Here is a 23,119-nt window from a genome sequence, read left to right as displayed (position 1 = left end):
TTGATGATCACAGCATTCCTTTCTAGGTGCTCACAGATGCACTTTGTCAGAAAAAGAAGGAAATGGCTAAGATGTCAAAGACAGTACAGGGCTTGGGGGTGGGTAGCCCCTGTACAGTGGTGCCTCGCAAGACGAAAATAATCCGTTCCGCAAGTCTCTTCTTCTAGCGGTTTTTTCGTCTTGTGAAGCAACCCTATTAGCGGCTTAGTGGATTAGCGCTATTAGCGGTTTAGCGGCTATTAAAGGCTTAGCGGCTAAAAGGCTATTAGCGGCTTAGCGGCTTAGAAAAAGGGGGGGGAAGCGAAAAAAATCGCAAGACTCGCAAGACGTTTTCGTCTTGCGAAGCAAGCCCATAGGGAAATTCGTCTTGCGAAGTGCATCGAAAAACGGAAAACCCTTTCGTCTAGCGGGTTTTCCGTCTTGCGAGGCATTCGTCTTGCGGGGCATCACTGTACAGTTAAAAGGATGGGGGGGAGCATGGTCTACGCTGTTCAGTAACATGGAACACAGAATATCATTTTAACTTTCCCTCTCTTTTTCCAGAGAACAGGAGAGGTTTGGGTGTGATCCACACTCAGCAAATACATTTTAGGTGGCCATTAGACCACACCTCCATTCACCAATCAGAAGACACCTACCTTCACCATGTTGCAGAGAGGCATAGTTTGTTTCTTCACAAGAGATGTCTTGTGACAACTAGGAATAAGAAGCAGCTCCCTTTACAAGTCTCCCTTGTACGGTTCCCCCTACTTTATAGCCTTCAGGAGAGCCCACAGCCTCCCGAGGGAGATTGTTCCACTGTCGAACAGCTCTTATTGTCAGAAAGTTTTTCCTGATGTTTAGTTGGAATCTCCTTTCTTGTAACTTGAATCCATTGGTTCGGGTCCTACCCTGTGGAGCAGGAAAAAACAAGTTTCCTCCCTCTTCCATGTGACAGCCCTTAAGATATTGGTAGGTGGCTATCATATCTCCTCTCAGTTTCGTCTTTTCCAGGCTAAACATACCCAACTCCCATAAATGTTCCTGGTAAGTGCTGTTGAAAGTGGGATCCACTGAAAACTGTTATATATAAGGTCTGAGACAAATCTGGGTTGAATTACTTAGAGGTGGGTAGCAGCCATTGCTTCTTTATCCCAGAATTCGAGGTGTGCAACCTGATATTTGTAACACCTGGACAGGACTGATTCAACCTGCACCCCTCCATTTTGGAACCAAGTTTTCAGGCTGGATCATTCCATATCAAGTGATCCAACTTTTTTACCTCATGTCACCCAGTTTTCTTAATATTTTGTACACTTGTTGAATGATCAAAACTAAGTTTAAATCAAAAATTCTATTTTTTTTTATCTCAACCCGTTTGTGAGTTATGAACATTGCAACAAATGCATTTAGTTGTAATGAAATGAAGTACTAACAAGAATTTTTCCAAAGCGTTATTTCTGTCTTTCAACAGCATGCTATCACTCTGCTTTGGAACACATTTTTTAAAGAAAAGCCTGACTAGCTTTTCAGATACCTTTGAACTGAATAACTTTCTAAAGAAATGCCTGCAGCAAATGATATTATAGTTTGAAGTCTTGTTTATTCTGTTATATTTTACTCCAAGAAGACCCATTTATCCTAAATAGAACCCAGTAAGGAAGACATGTCTGTACAATATAAATAATGTGATCCCATTGAAATCCCAAGATGAAATTTTGCAGGTAGCTCTTAGAAATATTAAATAACCAATACCATTTTAAAGAAATTTTTAATCATATTAATTCTTTTAATCACTTTTTTAAAAAATTCAATTTTGTGACTTAAATTTAAAATTTAAAGTAAGTCCACAAGACATACCATATTAAAGCCCATGAAGTTCTGAAGAGATTGGTGTTTTTAGTTTTGATGTATCTCCATCCTGGGCTGAGCTTTTAAGGTTTTTGTGTAGTCTGGTAAGACCAAATTTGTAATTTTTTAAACAAAATTCAAACCCTCATAACTCACAAATGGGATGAGATAAAAAATTAAAAATTTAGATTTAAACTTAGTTTTGATCATTTAACAAGCATGCAAAATATGAAGAAAATTGAATGACACGAGGTAAAAAAGTCGGATCACTTGATATGGAATGACTTTGCTGATCTCATTCTGTAACATCAGTCTAATTTTTGAACTTTGTTCTCACCCCCTGCTTTGTGTAACACCTTGCCCCATGCTTCTGTGACTTTTGGGTTGCTCCCAATAAAGGTATCACCCAGTTGTGAGTCTGGCACTCCTTTTCCTGTCATTGCCTTATCAATTTACTCTGTTTCCCACAGAGCATTTGAAGCTACCCGTATTTGGATTCACCTTAAATCAGTTCTGGTGTTTTCAGCTTGTCTGCTCACTGTGAAGAGAAAGAGGGGGAAGCCATTATTATTTGGATAAATGGAAATACAGTCATACCTCGGGTTGAATGCACTTCGGGTTGAGCGCATTCAAGTTGCACTCCGCGGCAACCCGAAAGTAACGGAGTGTGTTACTTCCGGGTTTTGCTGCTTGCACATGCGCAGACGCTCAAAATGACGTCATGCGCAGAAGCGGCGTAAAGCGACGCGCACAGACATGCTGTCGCTAGTTACGTTTGCTTCTAGATACGAACGGGGCTCTGGAACAGATCCCATTCGTATCCAGAGGTACCACTGTACAGTATGCTTTGTAATGTCGTAGAAGAATAATGTGTGGTTCCACTCTTAATGACTGTATTTGCAGCGGAATGTTTTGTATGTGCTACCACAGAGCAAACTTTCTCAGCAAACTTTTTATCAGCAAACTTTTTCAGCAGGGGGCCGGTCCACTGTCCCTCAGACCTTGTGAGGGGCCGGACTATATATTTTTTTGGGGGGGGATGAATGAATGCCCCACAAATAACCCAGAGATGCATTTTAAATAAAAGCACACATTCTACTCATGTAAAAACACACTGATTCCTGCTGTGTCCACGGGCTGGATTGAGGAGGTGATTGGGCCAGATCTGGTCCCCGGGCCTTAGTTTGCCTACCCACGGCTAGGGCTTGCCGATCGGAAGGTCGGCGGTTCGAATCCCTGTGACGGGGTGAGCTCCCGTTGCTTCGTCCCATCTCCTGTCAACCTAGCAATTCGAAAGCACACCAGTGCAAGTAAATAAATAGGTACTGCTGCAGTGGGAAGGTAAACGGCGTTTCTGTGCGCTGCTCTGGTTTCGCCAAAAGCGGCTTAGTCATGCTGGCCACATGACCTGGAAAAAGTGTCTGCGGACAAACGCTGACTCCCTCGGCCTTTAAAGCGAGATGAGCACCGCCACCCCAGAGTCGTTTGCAACTGAACTTAACTGTTAGGGGTCCTTTACCTTTACCTTTTTACTGGAAAGAGGTGTGTCAGATGCCTGCATAGTGGACTTCTGACTGGTGGTGAATGCACAAGCAGAGGAGATATAAGTAAAATATTAAAGTTATGTTTTACATAGCGTTCATTTCTGCAGTGCTGTGTGAAGATGGAGTTTGCTCAGAATGAAATACTGCTTGTATCATCCATGTTTAGAGCTTGCGGTGTGGATCCCTCTGGTGGACAGAACTGTGAAAGATCCGCTCTTTAAAGAGCCCAAAATTTCATCATACCCAAACAAAAGCCAGATTGTATGTGGCTGGCTGCTCAATTCTCAGTTGCTCCCATTGAAAGATACAGGCTTTGCCTCACACTCAGCAATCTGCAGTGTGGAGTATAGCGACAGCAACTCTGTCCATCACCCCCAGACACTTGCAGGGGGCAAGATATTCTATTCCAGCAGTATAAGTACACCCTGAGTACTTTTAGCTGAGTGATTACCATTCACTGCTATGGTAAAAATAAAACAAATTACTGCACTGGGGTCAACTTCACAGTGGCAGTAAATTATCTCTGTATGGTGGGCTGCCTGGCTCCATTTACTGTGAATCTATGGGAACCCCTGTGCACCCCAGGGGTTTCTGTAACATAAAATCTTTCACTTCCCACATGAACCTGTGTTCTGACTATGATAACAACAGACATTTTGAGGCCTTTATCAATTGGTGATGCTAAATTGCAGTACAGTGTGCTTTTGTGTCCAGCACTAGAAGCTCCAGCAAAGCAACACTAGCCCAGGCCACAACTTCACAGATGTGGTGAACAGGCATTGTCTTCAGGGTTCCTTGCCTGTGTAAGTTGTGCCTTGCTAGGTTAGACTGAAATCCACTTTCTAAGAGTCTCAAAAGACACTAGAAATTGACCCAGGGTTTGTGTCCTACTTTCCATGACACCCCAACCATCCTCATTCCTTCTATAATGGTTTGAAGTTTTAGACAGAAATCCCTCAGAAGTGAAATTGTCCCTTGATCTCAGAAAGTGAGCACCATCCTGTATTCACCAAATGGGCCATTGTGCACAAACCTGTTCAGCTTTCAAAGGAACCAGAGTAGCAGAAGTGGTGTAATAGATCAGAATATTGCTATATTGTGAAAGTATTAATGGAGAGGATATTAAGGGTTTTCTCAACAAAATAACATATAATCCAGGCTTTATTACTGGTACAATATTAGTGTTCTGTGTAAATTTCTACTATATTATTACTACTACTATATTTTGTCAAAATCTTCTGCTTCTGCTTCAGAATACCGTTTAATTCCTGCATGTGCTTAAGAGGTATGAACAGTCAAATGAATTGCCAGGATTTTTAGTGAAAGAGAATTATGTTTTTGTTTAATACATGGATCTCTTGTATTTTAACCAATGTAGTGCTGAGAATATAGACATTGGAACATCATAGTGAGGAATTACGGCAATTTTTCCTAGGGGTGGACCAGCAGATTTCAAGTCTGTTAAATGTTGCAAATTACTTTGTATTTTTAATATAAAAAAGCAGGGGATACCACCCCTGCTCGTGTTACTTGCCAACCATTCACAGCTTGTCTATATATTTCCATCTTTGTTTTATTCAAACTTCTGTTATTGTTTAAAACCACAATTTTAAAACCTGCCTTCTCTTTTGTTCCCCTGCCCTGACCATGCAAACTCAGAATGGTCTCGTGCAGCGCTACAAGTTGTCCAGTGAGGGCTACGTGACGACAGCCTGACATTTTTGTGTATATAGGGAGAAATACTAGAATACACCTTTGTTTACAGTAGAGGTAGGGAACCTGTGGCCTTCTAGGTGTTGGTGGACTATAGTATTTGACCCTGCTAAGAGAAAGAGTGTACGATAGGAGTGCCTGGCATGCTCTGGTCCATGGGGTCACGAAAAGTCGGACACGACTAAACAACAACAAAGAGAAAGAGAAACATGGATCGAAAAGTACCCTTTGGTTACCATCAACCAAGACCTCAAATAAACTTTAAAATAAAGGCTAATTCATTCCTTACTCATGCTTAGGGTCTTGCTGCGTTGACAGGGGAGCAAGCCTGTGCTTTTAGCCTTGTCCCTGACATTGTTGTGCCTTTCTGCAACAGCTGTGTGTTGGGCACGGTTGTCCGCAGTGAAATTCCAATGTGCGCACGCCTGCTTGTGTTGTTGAGGCTCCTGCGGCTGGAACACCTGGACAATTCTTCAGTGGTGTCCTGATAGTTCATAGCTGCCCCTTAAGCAGCAGCTCATGCACTGGAATTTCACTTCACACAGTTGCACACAGCATGTGGTTGTTACAGAAAAGGAGCACCAGTGTTGGTGGCACAGCTTAAAAGCTCTCCATCAACACAGTGAGGCCTACATGAAAGCAATTTATAAATGGGGCTTAGCTGGTCCCCCCCCCTTTGATTTTTGGTAATAGTTTTCCAAAAATGTTAACAATAAAACCTAGCCAGAAGTAAAAGAGCTGCAGGCAGGCTTCATGGAATCGAACTTGAAAGACGATAAATTACAGATATCAGTGTAACAGTTACTTGATATTTATAGGGTGGAGCAGCACTTCAGATACTTTCCATCTGTTCTTTCTGTACTTTCCGTACATTTCCTAAAAATAGATAACAAGTGGCAAAGGAAGGGTCGGGTCTGGTTAGGTTCTTAGAAACTCTGATCTATCTATTGATGCAACTCATTTCACTAGATGTTCCTAGCTGGGACTGAACGGTGGAATCAGTTTGGCCTTTCCAGTGTGAGGCAACCTCTGTTCTGGCAGGAAATCAGATACTTTTTTTTCCGGCAAAACAAATAACTTTGCTTCAGTAGTATTTCACATTAATTTGGTAGAATGTTGAAAGAGCTGTCTTTCCCCTTCATATGGAGGGTGTAGCAAACTCCCTTCCCATCTCACATAAGTGAATAATTAAGGGAGCCATCCTATACTCACGAAGCTGGCACAAAGTAAGTGGCTTTAAGTGAAGCCACTGCAAAGTTACACAAGATCCAAACTCTATTCAGCCGTTGGGCTACTGGTAGCTAAGGCAGACAAAGCCTGGCAGAGGGAAAACAAGCCTTTAAAATAGTGTTTGATTTACATCACCCTTTTTTGCTAGCTTAACTTCATATGCTCAAGCTGAACAGGCTAGGATCCAGCCTAAGCACGCATACCCCCCCTCCTGCTGGTCCTGCCCCCAGAATGCCCCCCCCTTTAAGGACTTAAACCAGCTTGGTCTCAGCTCAGCCAACTGGAGATGCATTGGTGTACCTCGAGCCGAGCTGAGGATTGCTACTTACACTGAGGTAAGCTGGCTGTGCTGGAAGCCTCCTCACTCAGCCGGAGATTCTCTGGCTCCTGCCTTCTCATCCCAGCAGATCTTGCTATAGGATTGCTCCCTATGTGCCCAGCTTAACATTTCTTATAAGGATGATTGAGGAAATGCTTTTTCGTAGCTTTTATGATATTTTGTTGGGGTTTTGTGTAGGTCTCTTAATGCATTATTTTTTGCTGGAGAGGTCTCATATAAATCTTTTAAATAAATGTTACCACCTGTTGTTAATGTATTTAGTTTTGTATTGCTGGGTTGCAATCTGAACCATTCTATAAGCCTCCATGAGGTAAATGATGTTTTCCTCTTATCCTGGTCTCTTTTCCTTCAGGAAAGGGAAGTCAAAATGGAAAGGAGCAAAACGGGTTGTAATCTTGAGTGACCCATTTTGCCTACTATTTTATTGCCACACCTCTTCCACTTGTTTGACGTCACACTGTTTTTGCCCTTTCTTTAGCTGATTGACACAATCGCTTCAGAAATCGGAGAACTGAAACAAGAAATGGTGCAAACAGATCTGGTGCTAGAAGATGGACCCACCAGTTTACAAAGGTTAGTAGCATTATATGGCAAGCATTTGGTGTGGTTGTGCTACAGAGGTCAAGAAGGTGATGTCTTCCACCATGCTGATTAGTTTATAGTACTACAACTATGAAATACTACTTGGTACTTTGGCTAAGATTTAAAGCAGTTTTCCATTGACAGTGACTAGTGATCAAAACTGTTGTGTGTTCATTCTTTTTATATGCTCTTGTAGTAATTTAGTGGTTACTGGGACATAGTTGTCCAACTTAAAACTAATAGTATGTAGAGTCTTTAAGAACTGAATGTAGAAATGTATCTAGCTTTCAGGTTTAGTTTCTGAGAGATTTCAGCCAAAATTACAAAAGAGCATGCACTATATTGCATGAATATATTGAGGGCAGTGAAGAGGGGCAGCTAATTAGGTTTAGACAGGAAATAATTGTTCTGTATGTAGAATTTATGCTTCCATTTAAACCAGATCTGAGATACTATTTGTGTTTAAACTACTGTTAAGTTCAGTAAGAACTGAGATTCTCATAATTTACAAACTAGTTTGAAAAATTTCAGATGGGAATAGTGCCCTTTCTGTTTTTCTGCATAACTGCTGATGCTCTCTGATATATCTTTGAATGAAGTTCTGCTGCTGACCAGTAAACTGAAAGATCGTGGGTCAAGCTGAAGTTCATTTTGGATGAGAATGCCAGCCTGGCATGTGCAATGGAAGCCTGGTTAGATGTGGTGTGGGAAATTAATCGCTTTCCAGTTTGCCCGGCAGACTTCCCAACAGAGTAGCCAATTAGCCCTGGGGAAACAGCAGCAGAAGTGCAATCACCCTTTCATAAAACTGAGTACTGGCCAGGCCTGGTCCCTCCATGAGGCAGGTGGAGGCAGGAGCGCTAGCTTGGCCCTGCAACCATGGGTGCTGGGGCCTTGCATGCTGTGGGGGCTGTGCGCGCGCGTCAGCACATTGCGAGGCGTGTGCGTCAGCACACCCAGCAGCATTCACAAGTGACATCAGCATGCCCCACTCGCGCACGCCGCCAGGCAGGCTGATGTCGCACGCGCACGCCCCGCAGCATGCCTGGCTGCCCGCCACCACAATTTGCCCGGCCCCTTCATGGAAAATGTTGTGGGCCCCAGGGAGCCGGTGCTAATGGGTGGAGGAATGCAAGGAGCACTTCCGCAAGAGCTCATGCGCCACCGCCAGAGAAGTGAAGAGAAGCCAGAAGTCACAGCTGCACAACTCCTGTAAGAGGGGCTTCAGTGGGGGTGGCACACAGCATGAGCACAGGGTGACACCTTCCCATTTCACCTCAGGCAGCAAAAGAGGATGGGCTGCCCCATCTTTGGCAGTTGCTGAGTTTTGAGTGTGACACTCCAAGATGCTGGTGTGCCATCTACCTTGCTGCTCCATCATCTTCCTTCCAGGCTTGTTGAGGTGGTCTTAGGGTGATGTTAAACTTATTATCCTTAGGCCAGTGTTTTTCAACCCTTGACAACTACATTCTTTCTCTGGCTCCCCTGTAGAAGCCACTTACACTAGGGTTCTGTTGCAGTAAGTGAGGATTTCCCCATTCTGCTTCTGCCCCACCCCTTTCCGGTGCCATTTTTGGCACATGTGTAAGTGGGAGCACATTTGTCAACAGGAACTCAAGCAAGGCACCTGCTCTTCAGGGCTGAGCTGACACAGGGCTGCCCTTCCCAGACTTAGTGTGCACATGATGAGAGGCATGGAGAGGGCAAAACAAGGTTAAGATCAGAAGAAGAAATATTTTGTTATTGTGGAGAAGGAAAGCGTGAAACACACAGCACAGGAAACACATGCAGACATGGTCCTTTCCTGCAACACAGAAGACACTCCTCACTTTGAGGGTGAATTTTTAAATCCCCTAGTTTTGGGGCTGAAACTGCCTTGGTCATCTTGTTTTCTGACATACATTGGGAATAGACAGCAGGATTGTGTCTTTTTTGTTCTGTTGGACCTCTCAGTGGCTTTTAATACCATCAGCCATGATTTCCTTCTGGACCACCCAGCTGGGTTGGACCTAAGTAATCTTACCTGGAGGGCAGGTTTCTGCAGGTGGTCTGGGGAGTTCCACTTTGCTGTTGTTCATTCTTTCAGCATCCATATAAAACCACTAGGAGATGCTGTCTGTAGTACATTAATGTACAAAGAAAACCCAGCATTTTTCATTTTACTCCATGCAGGCAGTAGAAACCTTTGATCAGTGTATGGAGGCTGTGAAGGGCTGGCAGGTGGCCAATGAACTGCCTGCAAAGGTTGTTAAGTGCAAAGGTTGTTAGTTTGCAAAGTACAGATACAAGTGTCCGCATCCCCCAATTTAACAGCAGTGGCAGAGGAGAGAACTGTTGGGCATTGTGTACTCACTGAGGGTAATTTCATGCTCATCCACCTCATTGTGTAAGTCGCTTCCACATGTCTGGGTCCTGCTGGTGACATATGTATTGAGCATGAGATTTGGCCAGAGGTGGAAATATGGTAGCTTCTCATAGCAGCAGAAGGAACCATACCATGCCATTGTTCCTCCTGTGTACTAGTGTGGCAGTGGACCCAACTTCACAGATGCAGCTCCCACACTGCAGTGGGAATGAATAAATCAGTTTGGAGAGGAAGTACAGCTTTGCTGTCTCTTCTCCTGAAACCAAACAGGAAGAACAGGAATGGAAGAGAAGAGCCTTGGTACTGCCTCCTCTTCCCACTGACAAGTCTGTACGAGGAGTTATGAATCATCATTCTGCTCAAAAGGGTGGCGCTATGTGAGTGGTGGATGAACTGATGATGGACGGGCACCAGCTTCTGCCCCTGTAATATTTTTCTTATTACAAAATACTTTTACTTTCGCTGGAATGTAAATGCCCTCCTTCAATGAATCATAGATCAGCTGTGTAATTGAGGTGTTTGTGTACCTGCTCCATGGTAAGTCACCTGCAATGAGTCTTACGGTTCCAAGTGCTCTGTTCTTGTGCTGGTGAAGTGCTATACAATTCTTCATTGTGAAGTCATTTAATGAGTCCATTGTGACTGGCAGAACTGGAAGATACATTAGAGAGAGAAATACCTTTAGCCCGTGATCTTGAGGAAGCTTGTCAACATGTCTCTTAAGTTCCCAGGCTTCTTGTCCCAGAGTCTAGTTTCTGCGTCGCTAGATCACTTCTGTAATAGTCACTTCTGATGTGAGTTGCAGGATGCTTTTCCGAGACAGTAAAAGACAACTGCAATCATACATTCTAAAATAGGCTTGTGACGGAGGGAAGAAAGTTGGACCTTCATTGTAGTGCAGGTGTTAAAGTATGGAATGGATGCATAAGGTCTTGTGTTCCTCAAAAAAAAAGGTAAAATCCTGAAAGTTGTACTGGAAGCTATGGTTCATAGAGCATAGAGCATATACCGTATTTTTCGCACCATAGGGCGCACCGGACCATAGGGCGCACCTAGTTTTGGGAGGCGGAAAACAAGAAAAAAAAATTCTGAACCCCAGAAGCCAGCCAGAGGGATCTGGCTTCTGGGATATCGTGTGGCTGTTCTGGCTTCTGGGGTAACCGCGCCAAGCCTCTTCAGGGCAGCGGAATGAAGGCTCCCCTGCCCAAAGAGGCTGCGCAGGGCTAGCTAAAGCAGAAGCCAGGACAGACGCGTCGCTGAAGGGGCACTGCGCCTTCTCTCTCTCTGTGCAGCGCCCCTCCTTCACAGGAAAGGTGCTGTGCAGAGAGGGAGAAGGCGCAGCACCCTTCAGCGAAGCTGGAGAAGGAACAGAAGGAGACCCTTCTGTTCCTCCTCAGGCTTCGCTGGACAGGCGCGTCGCTGCGAAGCGGGAGGAGGAACAGAAGGAGTCCCTTCTGTTCCTCCTCCGGCTTCGCATGACAGGCGTGTCACTCAAGGGGTGCTGCGCCTTCTCTCTCTCTCTGCGCAGCGCCTCTCCTTCACAGGAGAGGCGCTGTGCAGAGAGGGAGAGGGCGCAGCGCCCCTTCAGCCCCTTCCTCCTTCGGCTTCCAGGACAGGCGCGTCGCTGCGATGCGGGAGGAGGAACAGAAGGAGTCCCTTCTGTTCCTCCTCCGGCTTCGCATGACAGGCGCGTCGCTCAAGGGGCGCTGCGCCTTCTCTCTCTCTCTCTCTCTCTCTGCGCAGCGCCTCTCCTTCACAGGAGAGGGGCTGTGCAGAGAGGGAGAGGGCGCAGCACCCTTCAGCGAAGCTGGAGAAGGAACAGAAGGAGACCCTTCTGTTCCTCCTCCAGCTTCCAGGACAGGCGCGTCGCCGCTAAGCCAAGGAGCCTGCATTCGCTCCATAGGACGCACACACATTTTCCCTTCGTTTTTGGAGGGGAAAAAGTGCGTCCTATAGAGCGAAAAATACGGTAAATTTGCTGGACATTGTTTCATTTATATATCAATGTCCAGCAAAATAGCAGCTTATAATACAAATGTGTGGCTAACTTTTTGAAAATGGGGTAAATAGTCTATCATTTTATGGTAGAACAATAATTATATAATGTTTCAGAGTTCTCATAGTGCTTCATGTATATTAACTCAGAAATCTTTACAACAACTCTGTAAGGTAAACAAGTATAATTATCTCCATACCATAGAAGTGGGGGCTTGGGTAGAATAAGAGCCTGCTGAAGGCCACACGGAGGTGAGATATGAATTAGGGACCTCCTGTACACAGATTGCATTACATACCACTTGTTTGGTTGCCACTCATCTTATGGTATTATCTAGGGTTGCCATATTTCAAACCAGGACACCCCAAAAGTTTTTTTTTAGGAAACCACCCAAATTCCCCCTGGACGTCAATTCAGCATCCCCATAAAGCTCGTCTGTGGAAGGAAGCATGAAGTGCTCCAAAATCTCCCGGTAGACGGCTGCGTTGGCCCTGGACTTAATGAAGCACAGTGGACCAACACCAGCTGATGACATTGCTCCCCAAATCAACACAAACTGTGGAAACTTCACACTGCACTTCAAGCATCTGGCATTGTGTGCCTCCCCATTCTTCCTCCAGACTCTGGGTCCTTGGTTTCCAAATGAGATGCAGAATGTCCATATGTATGGGAGCCCTATATTAACATAATTTATGGTATTTCCTAACCTTGCCTCTACACCCTGTCTCCAAGAACAGGCAACAACACTCCCTAGTAAAGCTCACAAACAGCTAACTGCAATAAGGATTGTCTCTTCCCATATGAACTGACCCAGACCCTTCCATTATCACCTGAGGCCCTTCGTGTGCCTCCTCCATGAGAGATCCAGAGGATGGCAACTTTAGAATGGGCGGCTCCCCATTTGTGAAATGCTCTATCCAGGAAGACTTTTCTGGTGCCATTATTATACAGGTGAAACTCGAAAAATTAGAATTTCGTGGAAAAGTTCATTTATTTCAGTAATTCAGCTTAAAAGGTGAAACAAATATATGAAATACTCATGACATGCAAAGCGAGATATGTCAAGCCTTTATTTGTTATAATTGTGATGATTATGGCGTACAGTTGATGAAAACCCCAAATTAATAATCTCAGAAAATTTAGAATATTAGATGAAATCAGCAAAACAAGGACTGCAAATAGAGCAATATTGGACCTCTGAGAAATAGAAGCATGCATATGTATTCAGTACTTGCTTTGGGCCCCTTTTGCATCAATTACTGCCTCAATGCGGCGTGGCATGGATGTTATCAGCCTGTGGCACTGCTGAGGTGTTATGGAAGACCAGGATGCTTCAATAGCAGCCTTCAGCTCTTCTGCATTGCTCAGTCTCATGTCTCTCATCTTTCTCTTGGCAATGCCCCATAGATTCTCTATGGGGTTCAGGTCAGGCGAATTTGGTGGCCAATCAAGCACAGTAATCCCATGGGCGTTGAACCAGGTTTTGGTACTTTTGGCAGTGTGGGCAGGTGCCAAGTCCTGCTGGAAAATGAAGTCAGCATCCCCATAAAGCTCGTCTGTGGAAGGAAGCATGAAGTGCTCCAAAATCTCCCGGTAGACGGCTGCGTTGGCCCTGGACTTAATGAAGCACAGTGGACCAACACCAGCTGATGACATTGCTCCCCAAATCAACACAAACTGTGGAAACTTCACACTGCACTTCAAGCATCTGGCATTGTGTGCCTCCCCATTCTTCCTCCAGACTCTGGGTCCTTGGTTTCCAAATGAGATGCAAAAGTTGATCTCATCAAAAAAGAGGACTTGGGACCACTGAGCAACAGACCAGTTCTTTTTTTCTTTAGCCCAGGTAAGACGCTTCTGACGTTTCTTGTTCAGGAGTGGCTTGACAAGAGGAATACATTTGAAGCCCATCTCCAGGATCCGTCTGTGTGTGGTGGTTCTTGATGCACTAACTCCAGCCTCAGTCCACTCCTTGTGAAAGTCTCCAACACGTTTGAATGGCCTTTTCCTGACAATCCACTCCAGGCTGCGGTCATCCCTGCTGTTGTGCACCTTTTTCTTCCACACTTTCCCTTCCACATAACTTTCCATTAATGTGCTTTGATACAAGCACTTTGAGAACATCCAACTTCTTCTGCAATTACCTTTTGAGGTTTTCCCTCCTTATGGAGGGTCTCAGTGATGGCTTTCTGCACAACTGTCAGGTCAGCAGCCTGCCCCATGATTGTGCTTCCTACTGGACCAGACAGAGAGACCATTTGAAGGCTCATTACTGAAATAAATGAACTTTTCCACGATATTCTAATTTTTTGGGTTTCACCTGTATATCTTTAGGCAACGGGGAAAAACATTCCTCTTCTCCCAGGCCTTTGGCTAATTAAACATTCTATGCCCTTTTAAAATGTGTGTGGGGCAGTTACCGTTTGGTTTGTTACTATAGTATGTATTTTGTGCTTCTATATTGTAAACTGCTGTGTGATCCTTGGATGAAGGGCCTAAAAGCATTATTTGCTTTTTAGCATAATATTTGCTGAAGGTATTGATGTCTTCTTGAGGGATCTAAACTTAGGCTTTAATTTCCCCCACCCCTTATGTTGTTTACAGTCTAGAGAAAGACATGGATGACATGTGTCCGGATCAGAAGGATTCAAAAAACATCATACGAGATTCTGGATATGACAGCCTCCCCAATAAGCTCAGCATACTGGATAAACTTCTTCATACGCACCCTATCTGGTTACAGCTTGGCTTGAACGATGCTGAGGCAGTGGAAGTTCTGCAGTCCCAGCCTCCTGGAGTAAGAAAGGCCTGTCATTTGACCTAAATACAAAATAAATGCTTATTTGCTGTACCCTTTCTTCACAGTTGTCCAGAATGAGCAACTCATGTGGTTGTAGTATTCAGACACATTGTGAATCTGCCTTATACCATGGCATACTGTTGGTTCAACTCACCCAAATTATTTCGCCTACCACCCCCTTTTCAGAAAAACAATAACTCAGCACCCCTCACCCCCAAATCCACCTTCTTTAAGTGAAGCCTGGGAAAGGGTCCCCCCCCAGCCTTGGAAAACCCCTCGCCTCCAGCATGACTGCGGATCCAGGGGAGGCGTCACTGTCCCGTAACGGTGCCCGACCTAGCAGTAAGCGTCATTACAGAACAGATGAAACATGTATGAATGGTTTTTCAAAACTTTCTTGTCTTTTCTTCTTTATGCTTCCACCACCCCCTTATTTTTATTCAACTCCCACCCAATTGCACATGAGGTTGCTACCACCCCCTGGATTGTTCCAGCGCACCCCAGGCAGCAGTATCGCCCACCTTGGCAAACACTGATCTAGGCCACTACTGGCAACTCTGACTGGCAACAGCTCTTGCAAGCAGGGATTCTTCCTTGTCCTTTGCCAAAGACCATTTCTGTTGGGGATCAATTCTGATCCTTCAGTCAGGAGTGTTCATGCTCTTCAATTGAGTTGAGGACCTTCTCTGAAAGAGGTAAAGAGGTCATTTCTGGTTCTCAGCATGGGGTAGGTTGTGTTTGAACTCTCAACCCCAGCTGAGGGTAATTATTATCGCCATTCTGCTGTGCCATGGCTGCATGAGTCGTGAGCATCATTCACAGAGTGGACAGTCAGACACTGAATAGGTTACCTTATGAAATGCTAGACTCTATTCTGTGCCTATGTATCTGACGTTATTGGCCCCTCTGCTGGAACTGCTAAAGGAGGCCAGCCCAAATAGAAGTCTAGAATGATATTTCTTCAAAATGTATTTTATTTTTATAGACCTTCCTTGTGAGGAAATCCACAAGAATGCAGAAAAAAGTCTTATCTCTACGTGTACCAAATGATTTTGGATTGTGTCTCAAAGAGTTTGCAATAAAAGAGAGCACATATAGTAAGTATTTAAAAACTTGTCTCTTCTTCTCTTGGCTATGCTGTGATGAGTAGAAAAATTTCTGAGGTTAATTGACTGTGATTTCCCATGCACATTGGCTGAGTCAGTGACAAAGTGACAAAGATAATGAGGCTTCATCGCCTTAAATTAAGGTGCTTGTTTATAGTCCAGGTTGAAAGATACCTGTCTTGGGTTCACCTGTTTAAATTTTAGCATCTGCATGTTTCTATACCCTTTTGCTATACACACTTGCACTCATATAATTAGAATCTTTTAAAGCATTTTAGAAGTGTGTTTGACAGGAGGGGGGAGAGAATCGTTCCCTTTCTATGAGGATTCATGCCTGCCACTTACGAACTTTAAAATAATTAATCAAAGTGTTCAGAAAGGGTGGTGTCACCCTTATCTTGGAGCACTGCTAAATTTTGTAATTGTTCCTTTGGGAGAACTGTGATGCTCTAGAACAGGTTGAAAACCTCTATGCTGTCATGTTGTATGTGAAGAGTCTTGCCACAATGAATGGGAAAACCTAAAGGACTTATTATTCAGGGGTGTAAAACAGTTGTCTGAACATTTGTCTGTTGTAAGCTGAACAAGATCTTCAACAACTAGATGCACACCTCTCTTACACAAGCTGGCCAGAGTAATGACAGTGGGAAAGTGCACATTTGGGTGCATTTCTCTTTGAAAATAATGGGCGGCACCTGCTTTTGGACGCACATTCAGATAGGCTCCCAGATTACACCTATAGATGGTGTAAGCATGAGTTTCCAAGGCACTGCAAAGTTTCTGTAGATGTGCAAAGTTTTGTGGGTATCTGCTAAAACCACAGGGGCAGGCAGTGCAGAAATGGAAAGCCTGCATATATAAAGGGCCTGGTTTTATGCCTAATTATAATGGTTGCAATGGTGGATGTACAGCTAATGGGAGTCATTGGCTATGAGCTGTGCTTGTGCATTTAAGATTTATTAATAGGAACATTTTCAATTTATATATATATATATATTGCCTTTCATTTATCTATCTTTTCAATATGTTAAAAATTATTTGACTTCTAACAAACTACCGTATTTTTCGCCCCATAAGACGCACCGGCCCATAAGACGCACCTAGATTTTTTGGGGGGAAATAAAGGGAAAAAAATTATTTCCCCCCCAGGTGCGCTGCGCTACACCAGGAGCTTGGGGCGTGCGGAGCTCAGCGCGCCCCAAGCTTCTGCGTGCCGGCAAGGTCTCCACTAGCGTGGGAGAGCCGGGCGCCTCTCCCAGGGCTAGCGGACCCCTGCGCTAATCCAGAAGCTTAGGGCAAGCTGAGGTCAGCGCGCCCCAAGCTTCTGCGTGCCGGCAAGCAGTCCGCTAGCCCTGGGAGAGCCGCGGGGCTCTCCCAGGGCTAGCGGATCGCTGCGCTACACCAGGAGCTTGGGGCGTGCTGAGCTCAGCGCGCCCCAAGCTTCTGCGTGCGTGCAAGCAGTCCGCTAGCCTTGGGAGAGCCGCGGGGCTCTCCCAGGGCTAGTGGATCGCTGCGCTACACCAGGAGCTTGGAGCGTGCTGAGCTCAGCGCGCCCCAAGCTTCTAGGTGCGCGCAAGCAGTCCGCTAGCCTTGGGAGAGCCGCAGGGCTCTCCCAGGGCTAGCGGATCGCTGCGCTATACCAGGAGCTTGCGGCGTGCTGAGCTCAGCGCGCCCCAAGCTTCTAGGTGCGCGCAAGCAGTCCGCTGCCGCCCCAAGCCTCGCGCACCCGGCAGGAGGTCCCACCGGGTGCGCGAGGCTTGGGGCGGCAGCGGACTGCTTGCGCGCACCTAGAAGCTTGGGGCGTGCTGAGCTCAGCGCGCCCCAAGCTTCTAGGTGCGCGCAAGCAGTCCGCTAGCCTTGGGAGAGCTGCGGGGCTCTCCCAGGGCTAGCGGATCGCTGCGCTACACCAGGAGCTTGGGGCGTGCTGAGCTCAGCGCGCCCCAAGCTTCTGTGCGCGCGCAAGCAGTCTGCTAGTCTTGGGAGAGCCGCGGGGCTCTCCCAGGGCTAGCGGATCGCTGCGCTACACCAGGAGCTTGGGGCGTGCTGAGCTCAGCGCGCCCCAAGCTTCTAGGTGCGCGCAAGCAGTCCACTGCCGCCCCAAGCCTCGCGCACCCGGTGGGACCTCCTGCCGGGTGCGCGAGGCTTGCAGACACTCGCCCGAAGCAGGGGGAGCCCTCCAGAGGGCTCCCCGTGCTTCGGGCGACAGGCTGCCGCCCCAAGCCTCGCGCACCCGGTGGGACCTCCTGCCGGGTGCGCGAGGCTTGCAGACACTCGCCCGAAGCAGGGGGAGCCCTCCCGAGGGCTCCCTGTGCTTCGGGCGACAGGCTGCCGCCCCAAGCCTCGCGCACCCGGTGGGACCTCCTGCCGGGTGCGCGAGGCTTGCAGACACTCGCCCGAAGCAGGGGGAGCCCTCCCGAGGGCTCCCCGTGCTTCGGGCGACAGGCTGCCGCCCCAAGCCTCGCGCACCCGGTGGGACCTCCTGCCGGGCGCGCGAGGCTTGCAGGCATTCGCCCCATAAGACGCACCCCGATTTCCCCTTCATTTTTGGAGGGGAAAAAGTGCATCTTATGGGGCGAAAAATACGGTATTAGACAATAATAGCCTGATTTATATGAAAGAAATCTTGATGCATGGTTGTGATGCTGAATGGTTTGTGGAATTTGTGAATTAAAGGGCAAGTTATTTCAGCAAAATAAATAGTCTTTACTAAGATATGATGCAGCTGCAAAATGTGTCAGCGGCTGTTGGCGTGTTGTGCAATGCAGGTTTTGTGACTCATTTAACTAACTGTTTAGACAAATGCTAAGAACTTTAAAAACAAAACAGCAACAACTAGTCCTTTTACGACAGAATTTTGGCTGAGGTATTTCAGATGGTCAGCTGCATGTGTGGCTTTTGTTACAAATGTAGTCTGTGTGCTGCAGATTCAGTACTACGTAGAAAGTAAGTTCAACAACATTTCCCAGAACATGTATTGAATTTGTTTTCTTCTGCTTTGCAGCCTTTTCATTGGAAGGCTCTGGAATAAGTTTTGCTGATTTGTTCAGGCTCATAGCTTTCTACTGTATTAGCAGGTAAGGATGAATTTTCTTAGATTAGCCTTACAGTGGGATTGTTGTTGCCCTTTAATATTTTTCTCAAAAAAAAATACAAGTTTGAAGAATCTTTGGAGAGCCTACCCAGCAGCTGTGAGAAAGGGAGGGGAAAACATCTGGCTCTTGTTGTCTGGTGTCCAACTGCCATTCTGCTTTCTCTCTTCCCAAAACAGACCCCATCGTTGGTGATTCCACCTCGTCATTTTTGAAGTGAATGTATTGAATGCTGAATTTACCTCTGTGCTTCTTCCGTCCACTATCCCTTTTGCAGGGGTGGCCAGTCCCGTTTCGCCCCCTCTGCGCCCCACCCACCCCACTTTTGTCGCACGCCAGAATGCTCCCCACTCTCAGCATGCCTGCTCGCCCAGGGGTGAGGAAGAAGAGCGGCAATGCTGCGTGCCAGAACACCGCCCCCCGCCTTGCTGAACTCAGTGAGAGAGGGAGCATTCTGCGAGGCAGGGGTAGCGGTGAGACTGATAAGACACCAGCTCTTGCACTTCCACCGCCTGAGGCGGGTGCTTCACCCTGCCTCATCGGTGGGCTGCCCCTCACTTTCATGTCATTTCTATTGGATTTTAAACAATCTAATAAATAGAAAGGTCCTATTTATTTTATTCTTTTGCACTTTATATATAATTATCGACTTTACAAGGACTTAATTGTGCACACACCCAAACCCCACTTAATTTTTTCAATGTCTACTTGAGTAGAAAGTTGAGAAAATTCTGAAGATAAGGAGCATCTAAACCGTCCCCCCCCCCCAGTGATGGGGTGTAAATGAATTGGTTTCACATTCTTGCCTCCCCTTATCACTAGTGACAAAATCCTACTGCAAAAAATCTCATTGAAGATCAGTCTTCATCATGAAGCAGTGTGGACTGCCCTAGCACAATTATTAGAGGGCCTCAGATTTGGACAAGTGCTTTCCTTGGATCGACAGAAGCTGTTCAGTCCAAGTTCCTAAGGCAATTTTTTTCCTGTCCCATCCTGTGTTCCAAATGCTTCTTTGCTCCTGGTGGCTAATCTTCCCTCTGTTGAATTACAGATTTGGCATAGGACATTTAATTATTGGCTTTGGGTTAATTTAACCCCCACCAGTCTTCCATCCCTAGTATTGCAAGACCGTCATGAGAGCACTTGGAATAAAATCATCACCCAAAAGCTTTATTCCTCTGGTTTATCACCACAACAGTTATTAACATTGGGCTTCTGCAAGGCAAAGGATTTAATAAGCCAATGCCTATATGACACTGAAGGACAGAATAATCTGGCCACCATAAGGAAATTTTGTCCTACCTAGTCTTCTGTACACATTGGCACCCTACTTGCAAAATTCAACAGTTCCAAAACACAGACGTGCTTTCACTTGTGCAAGTTTGAAAATGCTGCCTTCAGCTGTTCTTCAGGATCGATTTCAAAAAAATTCTTGAGCTTTTTAGGGGGGAAATTCTCTTCTTTACCCACTCACCCCAATGCCGCAGCAAAAACAGCAAAAAAATAAACGGCCGCCTTATGCTCTCAATCTCCGCCGTGCAGCACTGAGCTTCATGCCAAGAAACGACACCGCAATGCTGCAAAAGTCTCAAAATGCACAAAGGAGGTGCCAGAACTCATTTCTGGTGAGTTCTGGCAAAAAAAAAAAAGGCTTGAGTGTCAGACTTTTCAACCAAAAAAAGAGGTGCTGATACTCACCATGGAGTTGTTACAGTAAGTGCCAAACTTCTTAACACCAACAACAGAGGTGCCGGTGCTGAGTATCCTTGAGTACCCCCTGGGGGAAAAGCACTGGATGGCAATCTACTAAAGGAAATCTACTTATCTGGGATCACTGCATGTATAACAAGAGAGACCCCAAAGTATGAAGCTAGCTAACACTACAATTTTTTATCTCCAAATCAGGGATGTCTTGCCGTTCACCTTGAAGTTGCCTCATGCTATTGCAACAGCAGCAACAGAGGCAGATCTTGAACAGGTGGCTCAGCTAGGACTGAGTAAGTATGTCTGTTGATTTAAGTGAATTTTGCTCCACCAAGCAGAGAGTGTTCAAAAGCAAAAGCAGATTCTTTTCAGCAGTCTTCTGTAACATTCCATCAACATGAAGACAACCAGTTACTGCATAGGTTTGCAAGCTGGGACAGCTTTAAAGGGACATTGGCAGTGCTCTTGGTTGGAAGTCTGGTGACTATACCTCAAGAGGTTGGGTTTTGCCCAAGATCCTCCAGATGCTAACCTATATCCTTTGACCACTATGCTGCTCTTTCCTAGCAATAAGTGGACCTCAAGCCAGCATGCAGTGAGTAATAAATTTATCTTCCCCTGGCTGATATTCTGAGCTCTAGCATGCCACTATTTGGTTTGGTCTGTTTCTCATGTGGTGCCTGTCCTTCCTCCAAGGGAGGCTGCCCCTGTCTGTCTGTCTCACCTTCCGTCTCCCCATGACTCAAAATCATCATAGAAGGCTCCCTCAAGAAATAGCTCTAGTCTGGACAGGAGCCAGCTCCACAGACTTATTTTTATGTTTCATTCCTGTTGAGTTACTAAACAAACGCTGCAAATGGAGAAGGAAATCCCCTTTTAAAAAGAGGGTGATATGAGAAAGAGAAAAGTAAGGCAAGAGGAATTGGGGAAATTAGGGAGGATATGATTCTGAGTGATTTTTTTAATTTTATTAAGTGATTTCTATGCTGCACTATACCAGAAATGGTCACAGGATGGTTAACAAAAAATAATACATAATAAATAAACAAAATGTTAAAATAGTTCTAATATGTAGCACAATTAAAAACATAATAAAAATGAAAGGCTGGGGGAAGCATTGAGTTTTTACCCAACAATGAAAAGTTGGGGTGAGACACACCTCAGTGTGGAGGTCATTCTACAGAAACAAAGTGATTATGTTTAAATTTATATGATGTGAAAAATATTTAAGCATAAAGAAATACATTCCATTGATGATTGATTGAGGAGACTTAGTCATGATCATTGGCTGATTAAGGGAAAATTGTTTCTCTCTGTTTTTAGGTGAAAAGTGGAATTTGTTGTTTGCTGGAAAGCTGAGATGAAATCCCTGCCTTCCACTAACAAGAATTTGGCTATAAAAACATGTAGACCAGATCACCCGTAAATGGGAGTAAACACAATTCCAAATGTACAGACAGGGTGCCGTCTAGATGATTACATGATATGCCATAGTATTAGTGACACACACAATGTACTTAGTCATGTAGGATGAGGGATGACAAGAGTTTTATAAAATAATCCATGGTTTGGATAAAAAGTGAGAGGATTTTTCGCCATCCCTCATAATACTAAAGTTGGTGGCACTGATGTTCCTAAGTCAGACAGAAATTGAGTTCTCTGTGCAATATATACAGTATGATGGAATTTTTGTGGTGATGGCTAAGGGGCTTAGATAAATTCATGGAAAGTAGAACTGTCACCTGCTATTAGCCCCTGGACCTAAATAGAATGATTCTGTGTTTCTGGATGGCATTTGCAGGAGAGCAAGCTACTGCTTTTACGCCTTGCTTGTGGGTTTCCCCAAAGGCATATAGTTGACCACTATGAGGAAAGGGATAAACGGAACTAAAGGTAAAGGTAAAGGTACCCCTGCCCGAACGGGCCAGTCTTGACAGACTCTGGGGTTTGTGCGCCCATCTCACATCTATAGGCCGGGGGCCAGCGCTGTCCGGAGACACTTCCGGGTCACGTGGCCAGCGTGACAAAGCTGCATCTGGCGAGCCAGCGCAGCACACGGAACGCCGTTTACCTTCCCGCTGGTAAGCGGTACCTATTTATCTACTTGCACCCGGGGGTGCTTTCGAACTGCTAGGTTGGCAGGCGCTGGGACCGAGCAGCGGGAGCGCACCCCGCCGCGGGGATTCGAACCGCCGACCTTTCGATCGGCAAGCCCTAGGCGCTGAGGCTTTAGCCCACAGCGCCACCCGCGTCCCTAAACGGAACTAGGTGTGATATTTATCCTATTCCACAGGATTGTGCTTAATGTGCTTAGCCCTCCGAAAATTGGAGCCATTTTTGAATGCCATAAACTGAAATATGGGATTCCTTTTGAAACTGCCAGCTCAGCATCCCCTCTGACTGGCAGCCTGAATTATTATATTTCCCAGCTACCTGATGCCGGACCCTTAACTTGGCCATTCTTCCACAGAGCGATTGCCCCTTCCCAAAGAGAGATTATAATTTTCCAAAGAGGTTGATATTTATAACTCTGATGCAAATCTTGTATAGCTCCCAGGATTTTAGTTGGACCAATACTTGAGTAAGTTACAACACCTAGGAATGTGGTCTGTTTATGTAACTAAGACATGCGGTTTCATTCAGCATATGTACACTTTTAATGCCTTTTTCATATATCTTGGCTCACTCACATGTGTACCTTCACAAGGCAATTGGAGGATATGATTGGTCCAGGCTGAGGCATTGATAAGAAAATAGCCTTCATTCCGTTTCTTTCCAGTTATGTGTGGAGCCCTTTCAAAAGAGTCTTCCATATAAAGG

The 23,119-nt window shown here is 45.5% G+C and overlaps 1 protein-coding gene across 6 annotated transcripts in view; it reads left to right on the top strand.

The window, feature by feature from the left end:
- RIN2 (Ras and Rab interactor 2) overlaps positions 1-23,119 on the top strand; it is a 77,357-nt gene that overhangs the window by 22,172 nt on the left and 32,066 nt on the right. Inside the window, exons 3-7 of one of the 6 annotated variants that reach the window (XM_081205973.1) lie at positions 7,136-7,230; positions 14,205-14,397; positions 15,386-15,497; positions 18,508-18,580; positions 20,501-20,592. In XM_081205973.1, coding sequence (XP_081062099.1) covers positions 7,136-7,230; positions 14,205-14,397; positions 15,386-15,497; positions 18,508-18,580; positions 20,501-20,592 — 565 coding nt within the window. The other 5 variants (XM_081205969.1, XM_081205968.1, XM_081205972.1 and 2 more) reach the window with 5 other exon arrangements.

The sequence above is a fragment of the Podarcis bocagei genome (assembly GCF_964188305.1).
Source record: "Podarcis bocagei genome assembly, chromosome: 8".
Classification (NCBI taxonomy): domain Eukaryota; kingdom Metazoa; phylum Chordata; class Lepidosauria; order Squamata; family Lacertidae; genus Podarcis; species Podarcis bocagei.
The sequence above is the reverse complement of the archived record's forward strand: the minus strand, read 5'-3'. Positions and strand labels throughout refer to the sequence as shown.